This window comes from Amphiura filiformis, chromosome 17 (assembly GCF_039555335.1).
Source record: "Amphiura filiformis chromosome 17, Afil_fr2py, whole genome shotgun sequence".
NCBI classification, from domain to species: Eukaryota; Metazoa; Echinodermata; class Ophiuroidea; order Amphilepidida; family Amphiuridae; genus Amphiura; species Amphiura filiformis.
This window is the reverse complement of record NC_092644.1, coordinates 59445142-59458104: the sequence shown is the minus strand read 5'-3', so window position 1 is coordinate 59458104 and position 12963 is coordinate 59445142. Positions and strand designations below refer to the sequence as shown.

General features: G+C 35.6%; 1 protein-coding gene across 1 annotated transcript in view; it reads left to right on the top strand.

Moving 5' to 3' along the window:
* The window catches only part of LOC140138073 (uncharacterized), a 91954-nt gene that overhangs the window by 63007 nt on the left and 15984 nt on the right, over positions 1–12963 (top strand). The window contains exons 4-6 of the mRNA XM_072159919.1: positions 8782–8897; positions 10587–10772; positions 12570–12663. Coding sequence (XP_072016020.1) covers positions 8782–8897; positions 10587–10772; positions 12570–12663 — 396 coding nt within the window. The remainder of the gene's footprint in view (positions 1–8781; positions 8898–10586; positions 10773–12569; positions 12664–12963) is intronic.

Below are 12963 nucleotides of genomic sequence, written 5' to 3'. Positions count from 1 at the left end.
AGGAGTAAAGTGCTGTAATGATGGTACCATGTTTATGTGAAGAAAATACTATCTACTGAAGATAGTATTTGAATTCATTTAGGAGTAAAAGTCTACAGTGATGGTAGCATGTTTGTGTGAAGAAAATACCATCTACTGAAGATAGTATTTGAATTCATTTGGGAGTAAAATATTGCAGTGATGATAGCATCTTTATGTGAATAAAATACTATCTACTGAAGATAGCATTTGAATTCTTTAAAAGGCTGTAATGATGGTAGCATATTTGTATCATTTTGAAAATGAAAGCCAGAAGGCAAGGTTGTTCTAATACACCATGGATTACAAGTTAGAATGTCTCATTTCCAGTGTCACAGTTCACTGCACCCCGTTTTGATAATCATATTTCAATGTTTGACCTCATATTGCAGAGTATGAGTTTTCATATCCAACTTGTCCAAAAGGTGGCAATTAGTAGCATGTTTATGGGAATAAAATGCTATCCACTGAAGATCAATTTGAATTCTTTTGAACTTGTTTAAGGGTAAAAATGGTATATACTCATTACTGTCAAAGATGGCATTTGAATTATAACATATAATTACGCATTCTTGATCAAACCCTTCATGAGAGAATTGGGGAATCTTAGCGTGTACAAACCCTCACATTGAATCTATAATTGTGAAATCTGTGACATGTAGTATGCAGACTTCAAAATTATTCGTGTTTTTTAAGCAGAGTATCACTGAAATCACCTGGTGAAGAAACCGTGGATTTTAGGTTAAAAATAAACTGATATGATGAAAGGAAAGTGAAACACATAAGAGAAGTAGAGGTACAGTTGATGCATCTTTTGTATAGATAAACTGAAAATGCACAAATTGCCAGCCAAGTGTTACTTCAATATTTTAAGTAACAGTGTAAAATATAGCTCATTAGGTTATAATATACCTTTGTTTTAACTCATAGTTAAGTATGCTTCGTATATAACATTTTTTTTTTTAAATCGGCAAATATCACAAATCATTGATTCCATCTGTATCATTTTGATAGAGTTTGTATCGTGGTTTTCAGATAGAGGTGAACCTTTTTTTTTTACTCGCAGCCATAGTAAAATATTTGAAACGTTTCATTTTTTTGTTTATTTATGCACAGTACAATTTAACATAATAATAGAATTATTATTGTCAAGAACTTGCTAAGTGTCTTTATTTTGTTTTCTTGTATCTTGAGTGTCTTCAAAAACTGACATCAGAAATGTGAAAGTAGACTTTTCTCCATGCAAGAAAAAGAGAAGATCCACAAAAAAGAAGCCTAAAATAGTTAACCCCCTGTAGAAGCAGTACTCTTCTTGTCTTCAATCTCGAATCATTTCTTACCTGACAACTCGTTGTGGTATTCTTCAGCCTGTATTGGTTCAAAGTGTGATACCATGCAGTGAATATATGTGTCATATTGTGTCGTCTCCTGCCATCCTGAGGATGTACTCTGCATGCACAAGTAGGAAGCCTATGTGATGTGTTAGACCAAGCATATTTATATTTGACTGTGTTCTGCACCAAATTGAGATGATATTGTGGGAGTTAAAAAGTTTCCATCCCCTGCCATCCTGAGGATGTACTCTGCATGCATGAGTAGGAAGCCTTTGTGATGTGTTTAAGACCAGACCTGTTTGTGTTCTACACCAAATTCAGATGATTATTTTTGTGAGTGTTCTAAGAAAGAAGCCTAAGTTTTCCATGTCTGTTTCTTTCTCAAACAGATGGCGACACCAGATCAGCGTCTTCCGGTCTCAAAAGAAGCAGTTATGAGATACATTCTCCTCAGCAAAGGACCGGTAACAACCCAATACACACTGCGCAACAATTTCAAGAAACTAAGGCACGTCACCAGAGAGGAATTTACTGAACCGGCCGAACACCTACAAACCTTAAATCTTGGTGCACTCTTCGATATTACAACTGGGAAAGGAAGCCGTCCTAGTCCGGTGTTCATCAAAAAATCACCTCGTGAAGTGGAGAATGTTTTAAGGATGACTCCAGGGTTATGTTCACCACAAGAGTATGCGGAGAGGTTTAATATGCGTGTTCCGTCAGTGATCTCTTTACGGCAGAGAGCACAGCTTGTTACTTTGGGTCTTGTGTCAGAGAAGCAGTTAAAATGATCCAATGATGGAAGTTTACTGATCTAACACTGCATGAGAATTTATTGACAAGTTATGTTGAAAGAATGGTTAAAACTTGTATTAAAGTTCAACAGTTGAGTTTTGAATCAAAGTTGCCTGGTACAACTGTTACCAATCATGTGAAATTTATTCTATGATATGTACATAAATCAGTCATTCATTTAAATTTTGTGTAATATATAGGCCTACTGTATATAAACCTTGCAAACAATTGCAGTAAAAATAACTCACTGGTGAAAACAGGATTTTATTGTAATGGATCGGCCCACACTGAATTGCCATACTTTCCAGGATTTTGTTTTCATAATAGTTGTACGGTATTCAAACTAATTAGTACCCCTCCCCTAATAAGCACCCCATGAAGAGAGAAAATTGTATAAGTGCCCACTTTTTAATGCACATGTTGTCCTGTATGACTAAATTCCATCAAATATCGGATTAAAATGATCTTCTAAAAATTTCCTGTTTAGGATAATGATGATTTTGAATGCAGATACACTGTATTTTAAATGTTTATGCATATAAATTTTCATTTATAACTTTCATTTCATAATTTAAATAAGTGCCCCCTGAAAATGGCAGATTAAAGCACCTGGGGTGCTAATTAGGCCAAATTACGGTACTCTGTTGAACTATGTAATAATAGTCAAAAACCATTTGGATTTTTTTAATGCACACATCAATGACTAACTTCTAACTTGGCAGAATAATTGTTAATGTGTAGGGTGACCTTATGTGCTGTATAGATTTGTACATTATTTGCATAATTATTTATGAATATTATTAATTCACTCTGCATCCTACACACAATAGCCGATTATCTTCTAACTTTGTAGGATAATATGCTATATAATTAGAATGTGCCAAAAATGACAACCAAGTCAATTAAAACCATAATGCTCCGAAAATGCTAAAATCAGAAGCGTAAATCAAATCAAATCACTTTAAACCAAATTGTTCTGGAAATGCTACTGTCAGAAATTTGAATTAGATCACTTTTAAACCAGATTGCCCTGTAAATGGCTAATAAATTGGAAGTGTGGATTATATAAATTGTGCATTATGACAGATCATTTAGAACAACTAATTTAACAATGTAAAAATATACTTCATGTGTGGGTATGTATATATAACTTTTTAATTGTACCTAAAACAAACATGTAGGTAGTTGGAACTTGTATATACTTCTTCAACAACAATAAAATGGTGATCTTAGCATAATTGATATCATTGTCCATGCTGCCATTCTTTTCACAATTTGAGTTAGGCCAAACATTTTAAAGTGAGTTTTCAAGATATCTTAATGCATGTCTCAACCATTACCCCTATCATGTTGTTTGGCAAACAGAATAAAAGAAGGAAGAAATAAAGAGAGAAGATGAACAAAGAAGTTGTTTGTTTTGTGCCTGGATACAAACATGAGACCCCTTGTGTGCCAAGCACTCCATCAGCGACCGTTAGCCATGGGTGTTTCGCTGAGCTGACCCAGCCAATGAAACCATGAATACTGTGTATCCCGTAAAGATTCATCTAGGGTACATATGGGCTCCCTTGACAAAACTGGAATTTTAGGCACAAACTAAAAATACCCTCCCGAAAAATCCCACTAGCAAATAAGGGCATGAACCCGTAATTCCTGCCGGGATTATCAGAGAGGGGAGCTCTCTATTTGATGTTCATTGTTTGCCGCCACCTGTAGAAACCAGTAGTATTATCCTTTGTGAATGGCCCATTGTGCCCCCATTCACAAAGGACATACAGACAAGTGGCTTTAACAAGTGAGTGAACACCAACGCAGTAGCCAGGGCGTTTTGAGTGACTAACACCTTGTGACTTTATGCTGATTTCATGGTAGCGGGTCACATATCTTTTCAGATAATATCATACCTGGAAACTAATTTACCTCTCTGCATGCTTAAAATGTTCCCTAAAACATGTATTATAAACTACTGGTAATATTCTTCATATCAACATGTTCGAATTCATATAGTTATTGTCAGTCGAGAGTAAGGCTTTTTTTTTTTCTATTTCTTTACTTTTCCCCAAACAGAGACATGTGTCATCGTTTGAACGTCATCGTATTCACGGCCAGCAAACGGTACTAAAGTGCATCCTTCTAAGCAAAGGACCGATATCAACTCAATACACCGTCAGAAATAATTTCAAGAAATTTAGAAACCTTAGCAGTGACGAATTTTACGAAGAAGCTCGGCAACTCCAAGAATTAAATCTTGGGCATCTTTTGTCGATACCTACTGTGAAAAAATCTAGAGTAGGTAATCGACTAAGCGTGGTTTTTATTAAAAAATCTCCGCAGGAAGTGGAAGACATCTTGCAGAATATGCCTGGATTATGTACGCCAGAGGAATATGTTGCGAGATTTAATATGCTTATACCAGCGTCTGTTATCTCCTCGATGCTTAGAGCTCAGCTTATCAACCTTGGTCACGTTTCAGAAGAAAACTTTCAAGTGAAATAACTTAAAAGATGATTTTTAGTGTGATTTTCAGGAAAGTGGTTGTGAAGTGGTGCATTTGCTAGCAAACAAGAACACACACTCGCACTTCACATTTCAGCACGATTACATGTGGGGGTATGTTTATGAGCATTTGTGTGTTGAGTATTAAATGTGCATCAAATATGGACCTTTTTTTGATAATTATATTCAATATTGTAATAAGACACATCAATCCATGGTCATACGGGCTTTGTTTAGCCCATCTGGTGACTACACCATAAATGTCTTTTTTTACCTTTGTTTTATTTCCACATGATGTAATCATTGAATAATTTGAAACAATTGAGAAATGGTAAAAATCTTGATTTTTGTAACAACAAAACATTCTTGTATATAGGCCTAGATTTGAATAAATAAAGCCATCTTTAGTAGAGGTTACAATAACATGTTGCCACTGTGGTCATAATTTTGTTGATGAGATATGCAAGGGATTTCATGTACAACTACAGGGTATAAGTTGGCTGTCACATAGGGGATCATACATAGGATCATGTTGACTTAATTTCCGGGTTAATTTCACTCTATCTTTTAACAGTAACAGAGACAAGTATATGAGGTATAAGTCTGATTTTTATGAGAAATTAGTATTACCACTGAAGCTTAGGAATCAAATTTCTAATATTAAATAACAAGAAGTACATTTATTTCATTTTAGTAAACTACATGCCAGTTCACAGCTCGATCACATTTCATCATATTTGACACTGTATTTGAGGTAACATTTCTCATGTATTGTATTATTCAGAAATAGTGGAAGGAATACTTGCAGCGGATTATGCCATTACTGTCCATGCTGGGTTTCCATGCAAGGTGGTCATAGACTGAGAAATAATTGGCTGATCCATTTGAAATCCACCATAATCCCAGCTAATCATGTAAAAGATTTAACACAAGTCTTCCACAGTATGTTTTTCAAATGGAATTGGGTTGTGTTAATTACTTTTGAAACTCGTAACCCCCTGTATATGGCTTTACATTTATCTTCCACAGCTGGAGTGAGTATTTCAAATGGAAGTTACCCAATTGTCTATTTTATTTAAAAACCATACTCCCACTTTGAAAGTCTTCAGCTGAATCTTCCTCAGGGGAAGTGTGGATTCAAATGGATAGCCCATTATATCATCAAGGCATTATCATGCAGTGAACTTCATTATCTTATGTAATAAAACCCACTTTAGTACCCAAGTGAAGATGCCTCATGAGAAGTTTTTTCACCTGTTCCCCCACCTCCCCGCTCCCTGTGGGATGTTGGCTGCCCTGATATCTTAACCAACCATGTTTATCAAATTTTCCCCCTTCAGAGTTTCCTTCCCCCTCCCCCAGAATACTCCTGGTTTAATACTGGTAAAACCCAAGTAATCAAAGTCATCCTGAGTGTAAGCTAACTAAAGTTATAACTACAAGTAAATTAAGTATTTCTTGGCTAAACTTGAACATTAGAGTTGAAGCGTATCATTTTTTCCTCAAAAACATCAATGTGCTGCATTTCTCAAATGGAACATGCGCATTGCATCCATGTAGCTTACTAAACGTGTATGCAATGTAAGACGCGTGTATGCTTTCTTCTGCAGTGCGCGTGTTTATTGTGGAGCCACTAGCGTTCATAGTGTTCGATCTTGGCCAAGAATTACTTAATATACCTGTAAGAGGGTCTTTAGGTGCATAAAGGTAGGTGCTGTTTGGTCATTGTACTACACAGGGGAAAAGTTGGAACAAAATGCAAAAATATAGTTGTGCTGTTCAAATGCTGCTGTCCCATGAGCTTGTTGAATGTAGTTACCGTTGTCAATCTATGTCATTGGTATACTTCTATTGCAGGCTTCCTCAAATAGATTTGTTGAAGCGCCACATGAAATTAAAAAAAAACTGCAAAGCGCCACTCAATGGCTGCGAATTCGCGGGGGGAGTCAGAGGGGGTTTCCCCTGTGAAGCTATCGATTTTTTTTTAATTTGAGGTGCAAATGACGCCATTTGGTGCGACATTTTGTACTATTTTAGCCTGTCTTTACAAGGATAACATGGGAATCGCATTGTTTATTTATTTATTTTTAAATCTAAACGGCGCCACCACTGGAAGCTCCGGCGCGCCACATGTGGCCAAGGCCGCTATTTGGCGGAGCCCTGTTCTATTGTAATTCTTTTTCTTCATGTGTGTGTCTTTGGAATGCAACAGGAAAGAATAACATCATATGTGACTCCTCAGCACAACTGAGCCCGGATGTCGCCAGTGCCACTATTGAGTTATGCTCCATTGAACTTAACAATAAACAATAAGAAACAAAGGATTTATTGACTGTTTTATTGATTTTTCACTACTTAAATGTCAAGTACTACAGACATGATATATACTGCGCCAATAAAGTATCCTTACAGTTGGAAAATTAATCACAATTTCCGAACTGAACATTATTGGGGTAAATTTGTTTTTTAAATAGATGCACTAACTAATCCTGCACATTATGACACCACATTGAATCCAATGTGACTTCAAGAAGCAAAGTTACAAGCATTTGATTTGACGAAGGTCCCGTTTTAAAAGTGACAAACTAGCCTATTCAAAACTCCACAGACTAGACATCTGGTTTGAGAGTGGTGAAAGGCTAATTTATGCGTTTGGCCTTAATTTAAAACAAAAGGAACAAAAGAAAATTGAAACAAAAGAACTGACAAATAAAATGAAGCTTTGAAAAGTACAGAGAAGTAAAAACTGAAATAAAAACTGCTTTAAATAACGCTTCATTGAAGAAACTGTGTTGTCTCTTTGTTTCGCTTGTTGGAATCTTTTTGCGCCTTGTATAGGCCAGTTTGTCTATTCAAATGCTTGTAACTTTACTTCTTGAGGTAACATTGGATTTAATGTGGTGTCATAATGTGCAGGATTAGCTAGTGCATCTATTTAAAAAACAAATTTACCCCAATATTGTTCAGTTTTAAAATTGTGATTATTTTTCCAACTGTAAGGATACTTTATTGGCGCAGTATACATCATTTTAAAGCTAATTTTAAGCAGAATATTTTGGTTGAATATCTCAAAAATGATGATTGGCGACATCCGGGCTCAGTTGTGCTGAGGGGTCACATATGTGTTGGTCATGTAATAGCTTCCAGTGGGTAAATGCAAAGGTACAGAATGAAATCAAACACTGGAACTTAAGTTTTGTTAATATCATGATGTTTTTTCTGATACCATTGGACATCATCAGGTGTATTTTGAAATTGACATAGAGGTGCTCAATTTAGATGTACACTGTTCACATGCATAACAAAGGAAAACCAGTGAAAAGGGGTGGTATCCCAGGGTGGTATAGGAACTGGGTAAGTTATATGTGTCAGAGGTTGAACAACATTGGTTTTCAAAGCTAGTTTTTCTACCAATATTGAACTTTTTTAGGGTAATTTTTCTCCAACATATTTGTAGTTTGAGTTCTGAAAAGTGGCATATTTTTCTATAAAACTTGTTTGAAGCAAAAAGTTGAAACTTGAAATATAAGGTTTTTTGTTTCTGTTTTTGGAAGAACAAAGTTATTTTAACTTGTTGAGGGTAATTTTTCAAAAGTGCAGATTAAGTTTAGCATTTTTGAAAGACTGGTTTTGGGCAAAAGTTGATTTTTGGAATATAAAGGTATTTGGAATATAAAGGTATTTTTGTTTCTAAGATATTTTTGCTGAAGTTGTTGGTTAAAACGAGTTTAGGATGTGTCAAGAAATTGTTTGGTAGGCCTAATGCTTTAGACTATATAGTATGTGGACATTTCAACCAGTTGTTTTTCCTAATTGTCATTTGTATATTTTAATGCTGTACATTTTGTAACTGAGTAATGCAATTCAAATAATTTATCATCAATATTCAGCTAAACCTGTCATGCCTTGAAACAAATATCTGGCTATGCAACATGATATGTTGATCAAATTTTATCCAGTGGCAGCGCCATATTATTTTGGGCAGAGCAAGTGAATTTTTTGGGGGGTTATGAACATTTGTCTAATACGGCTATCTCATCACATTTGGCACCACCACTGCCGATAACGGATGATTGCAACATGTTGGAATAAAGTTATTGTGTTGTTGACACTCTTCATTTCTTTTTTCCTCATGTAGGTATATATGACATCATTTGAACATCATGTTTCAGGACAGCAAGCAATACTGGAGTGTCTCAATATACAAGAACCTGTTCATGACGATGCTGAAGTTGAAGAGGGGGCCGGGGACGAGTAAGTAATTTTGATGCTCATGCTGATTCCAATATATTCCAATTCTGAACTTTTTAAATTTTTAAAGAAATTTTGAACTTGTTTACAGTCGACACCCATAGGGTTAATACTGCTATAATTGAAGACCGAATTAAAAAGACTAGTTTGCGTCTGACGTCAGGGCAAAGGCGTGGCATGATTGGTTGCTAGACCTGCGCAGTACGGCAAGCTAGTATTTTTAATTATATAGTGTGTCTCTTCTCAATTTGAGAATAACGCCATGTTGAATTACAACCTAATCCAGTGGGCGTATACACATGCATAGAAGAATGATTTGGTACGTACATGTACACTAGGCGGCACGTTTACAGTGATTGCACTCTCAACAGCTCTCAACTTGAGACAAGATAGACTCCACATAGAAAATTTTTCTGGGTCACAAGTGGGTCACTTGACACATTTAACATGAGTCACTTTTATATCCTTCATTAATATATTCTTGTTCACTAATTGATTAAATCTCTATCACTTGACCAAAAATAGTTCAACTGTTTTGGAAAGGAATCAAAAACCTTGATGAGGTACTATTGGAAGAACTCTTCCCAACGGAAATAGGACTACTATTAATATGACCTCGATGGTGTGTCGCAGTTCCTAGTGGTCAGTGAAGCTCACCACATATGCCGGATTTTTGTACCGGCCCGGGGTATTAATGTGAAGCGAGTTAAAATGTCTTCTGAAGCGTTCAAGTAGTGTAGAACTGCAGCAAAAATATGGCGGTTGCATGGCATAATCTGAGTTAATTGTATGACGTTTTATCAGTATCGTATGTTGACGGTGATATAAGAAAGAACAGGCTACGAGCGTCTCAAGGCAGTATTGCAGAGGTCACAAACTTTTTCATGGTAAGCTTTAGCCACTCAACTGTTTTTATGTGTGTGTGGTGTGTGCATGTGTATTCAATGAAAACAAAGCAAGAAAAGCTGGCCTAGTCTTGACTAGGCCAATCTTAGGTGTATACCTAGGCCTATGACTGTTTATGATAAAGGCCTTGAGGTTTTACTATATATTAATGAAGGATATAAAACAAATATTTACTGCTCTGTATATTCATGATCTTGTGGAATCTATTGGTCCCCTTTGTGAACTGGAGACATTGCATGGGCCTACTGTGTTTATTTAAGGTTAATGTAAGCTTTAACCCTAACGCCCCCGGAGCTTTTTGGCAATGGGAAGGGAAAGAAGGGAGGAATAAAAGGAGAAAAGAAAGAAGTTGTTTGCTCTCAGTGGCATTCTAATCCGAGACCCCCTCGCATGCCAAGCATTAGGTCAGCGACAATTTGCTACCATGCATATATATGACTTAGGGCGATTGCGTCATCAAACCACGTGGGATGCATGCATGAACAGTGCATTCATCACATAGTATTTTGTACAGATGATGTTGCTTTAAGGAATCAGATAGCGATGTTTGCACGGTATTTTTGTGAGACCTGAGAACACATCAGACACATCAAATTGTTTTCTGAATATGAGGAATGTCCTTCTGATATCAAATATTTTTTTGAAATTTGCAATATAATACAAATTTTATGGCAAAATGAAAAATTGATTTGACATTTAACATTCCCTGAAGTAAATTTCATAAATCTAATGATTGATTGCAAATATTTTACTGTTATGTTGATGTATTTGTTGCTTATCTTCCAGGTCTACCACTGTTAAGCAGAAGGCTGTGATGCTGAAGCCATGGCCAATTCCCTTCAAAATTCCTGTTGACAAATTTAGAAACTCTCTGGTTACTGCTCTAGCTGAAAGTGAAAGAAAAACTTTGCCACCATCAGAAAAGAGTAACCTGATGGAAGCTCTTTATAACGAGATTACCAGATATACTTAGTAAGTAAACAGAAATAAAAATGGTTAGGCCTATCATTTAGGGAAAACAAGGTATAAGTTTCTCAAGAATGATAAAACAAAAATTACCAACCATATTTCAGACATCAAAACTGTAATATAAAGTCCTGAGCTATATGAATACATCTGTCTACAGATAGTGTGAATTTGATTGAAAATCGCTGAACAATTAGGAAGAAAGTAGTCTTCAACCTATTGAAGTGAAACTGAAAGCATGAATAACATTATCATAGATTGAAATGAATAACATTATCATAGATTGAAATGCGTGTGAGAAGTTGAGCAAAAAATTGTTGTTATTTATTTTCGCATGAGCATTATATAAGTCAGGAAATCATTGCATCAATGGTAAATAATCCAAATTTCTCTGTTTATTTTCATACAATTATACCATAAGGCTTTATTAGCCTGTCCTGTCTAATTTGTTGAAATGTGCTCAGTATTTGATGATTTAATACATAATCATCTACTAAAAGGAAGCTGTCTATCCTTGCTTGAGCAGTACTACAGATTTGAGCAGTATACAGAGTTGGCTAAGATTTGTCCCTTTATTAATTGAGCACACAGTTGACCATTGTGAAGTGGGATGGGAAGGGGGAGAGTGTCAATTTCTGGTTAGATCCGTGCACTACATTGTATGTTATATTATTTAATACTTAATTATGACGTTGAAAGTGCCACCTCTAAGTGTGGGCTCATTCATAATTTTTGGCATTTTCCCATTCATACAAAGCTTATATGTATGAGGAACGAGTAAATGAGCTTTGTACATGTATAGGAGAAAATTACAACAATTATGGAGTGGCTACAGAATAGGGCTATGTTAAAAGTGATAATATCTGTAATAATCACAGAAATAAATCACAGGAAGGACACAGACTCCCTATACCACCATGTACAATGGCGCTGTCGGATGTATTTGGGTCCTTCGTATAATTGTGATTACCATCTCACACACTACCCATTGATTCTAAGTGCATTCAGAGTGAAACCAAATACCCCCAAATCTCCCGATGCTTGTATCAAGATGGCGGCAAGGTGCATGTTTTCCCTCAATTTATTTTTTGCTGAACCATGAAATGGTATCAGCCTATATGAGTGTATGTTACTTACTTACTTGCTTACTTACTTGCTTACTTACTTACTTACTTACTTACCAACCATTTGGTCTGAAATGGACATATCTTTAAATGCCACAAAGGTATGAACCCCCAAGTGGTGTCAAATAAAAGAGAAAGAAGTAAAGAATATAATGAAAATATTTCCTAAAATCAGAGGTCATCCAAGGGGTCACAGGGGTCAAAAAAGGTCATTTTAACCAAAAATGCTCCAATCGAGCTGAAATTTATATGCAATGATGCTTATGACATTCTAAACATGTTTAAAATATTTTAATATTCACTTAAGGTCATTAAGGGGTCATAAAGGGGTCAAAGGTCAAGTTGTCAAAAATGCTCCAATTGAGCTGATATTTAAATGCCATGATCTTTATGACATTCTAAACATGTTTAAAATATTCCAATATTTATTTAAGATCATTCAGGGGTCATAAAGGGGTCAAAGGTCAAGTTTTCAAAAATGCTCCAATTGAGCTGATATTTAAATACAATGATCTTTATGACATTCTAAACATGTTTAAAATATTTTAATATTCATTTAAGGGCATTAAGGGGTTATAAAGATATATATATCACAATATACTGCCAAATCCCCATGGTTCAGCTATGGTGCGGTAACCGCTCTAGTTTAATGATTAGATTATTTCATTTTTAATTTCAGTCGCCCAACTAAGTCGCACTACACTGAAGTTATTGTCAAATTATTGGCAATGTATCCGTCTCTTTCAAATAGACTACAAGGCCAAGATGCACAGGTAGGGGTTACAGTAATTTCCATTGTGATTTTGTACCTCAGCAGCGAAAGTTCTGTCATTTCATGCATGCTCAGGAAATGCATAGCTGTGTTGTAGTCTAGTCCACCACATCTGAGTCCAAGATTGAGTCCTAAACATCCGATTCCGAGCCATCAGCATCCGACTCCAATTAAAATTAAAAATTGACCAATCACTTTGTTGCATCTATTTATGTCTACATACTTCTTTAAATACCATCAACTATAATTATATTCAACATACAGAGTGCTTATTTTAATTGTGTATTGTACAAGGATTTTA